At 46.8% G+C, this 1,045-nt stretch overlaps 1 protein-coding gene across 1 annotated transcript in view; it reads right to left on the minus strand.

The window, feature by feature from the left end:
- Positions 1–372, minus strand: part of ZSCAN5B (zinc finger and SCAN domain containing 5B) — a 4,363-nt gene extending 3,991 nt beyond the window's left edge. Inside the window, exon 1 of the mRNA XM_011997036.1 lies at positions 1–372. This exon is cut by the window's left edge and continues 10 nt beyond it. Within this exon, the coding sequence (XP_011852426.1) occupies positions 1–372 (372 nt within the window).
- Between the last annotated feature and the right edge of the window lie 673 nt (positions 373–1,045).

The following is a 1,045-nucleotide window of genomic DNA, read 5'->3' on the forward strand; positions in this document are numbered from 1 at the left end:
TCTTCTGTGGTTTCGTAGCAGGTCCTCCAGTTCTTTGCAGCTCTGCACGTCGTTCACCTTGACTAAGACCTGGAGCTCCTGGGGCATGGAGATCATGAACTGCTCCATCACCAGCATGTCCAGGATCTGCTCTTTGGTGTGGAGGTCGGGCCTCAGCCACAGATGGCACAGCTCAGTGAGTTTCCTCAGAGCCTGGATGGGGTCCGAATCCTCCGAGCAGCTGAACATCCTGAAGTTCAGGTGCCAAGTCTCAGGGTTCCTGCGGTGATTTCCAAGTTGAGTTCCCGGGGATGCCACAGACCATGGAGTCTCTGACCTAGGTCTGTTGCAGGGTTCTCTCTGACCCCATGAGGGTGTGCGATTTGCAGCCATATCTACTGGAGAATATTTCAATCCGCCTCTGAACAAGCTCTTCCAGTAGCCGGTATCTACTTGAGACCTAGCTACACAGGCTGCCCCTGGTTTTTCTCAGTAATAGATTCACGGTTTGTTCAGAAGTCTGCAGGGGAAAAAAAACATATGAGCCCGACCATTTTAACTTTCTACTCTACCTATCCCTCCCTTCCAAATCCCTCATCCCAATCCTGGACCCCACTTGTCCATTGGCATCGGACTCAGCACTGTGGAAATGAAGCCACTCTATTCTTCCAGTGTCTACACCTGACTACATGTTCTGGGGTAAAATCTGAATGCTCCCCTGGATTCTGATCTCTAGGGAATCATTATGCAGAGGTGGAAGTGGTCTTCCTTTCAACTGGAACAACATTGTTCTTGATTGTAAATTAAATCGGATATGTACGTGAAGCTCCTAGAATCTGATGTAACAATAATGTCAGTTCTTTATGTTTTCCCGTCAAGACAAGATCCAAGGCAAAGCCCTTAGTCATAATTACGCAAAAAGCTAGAGAAAAACATTAATAGTTACAACCTACGATTGTCCCCAGCACCTGTTTTCTATTATTCTACAAATAACCCCAGGATATTTATTTGCTGCAGGAAAGAGGTGGCAGTAAAAAATCCTATGAGAATTAAGCTCCTGCAAAGA

The sequence above is a fragment of the Mandrillus leucophaeus genome, unplaced genomic scaffold (assembly GCF_000951045.1).
Source record: "Mandrillus leucophaeus isolate KB7577 unplaced genomic scaffold, Mleu.le_1.0 Scaffold53, whole genome shotgun sequence".
NCBI lineage: Eukaryota > Metazoa > Chordata > Mammalia > Primates > Cercopithecidae > Mandrillus > Mandrillus leucophaeus.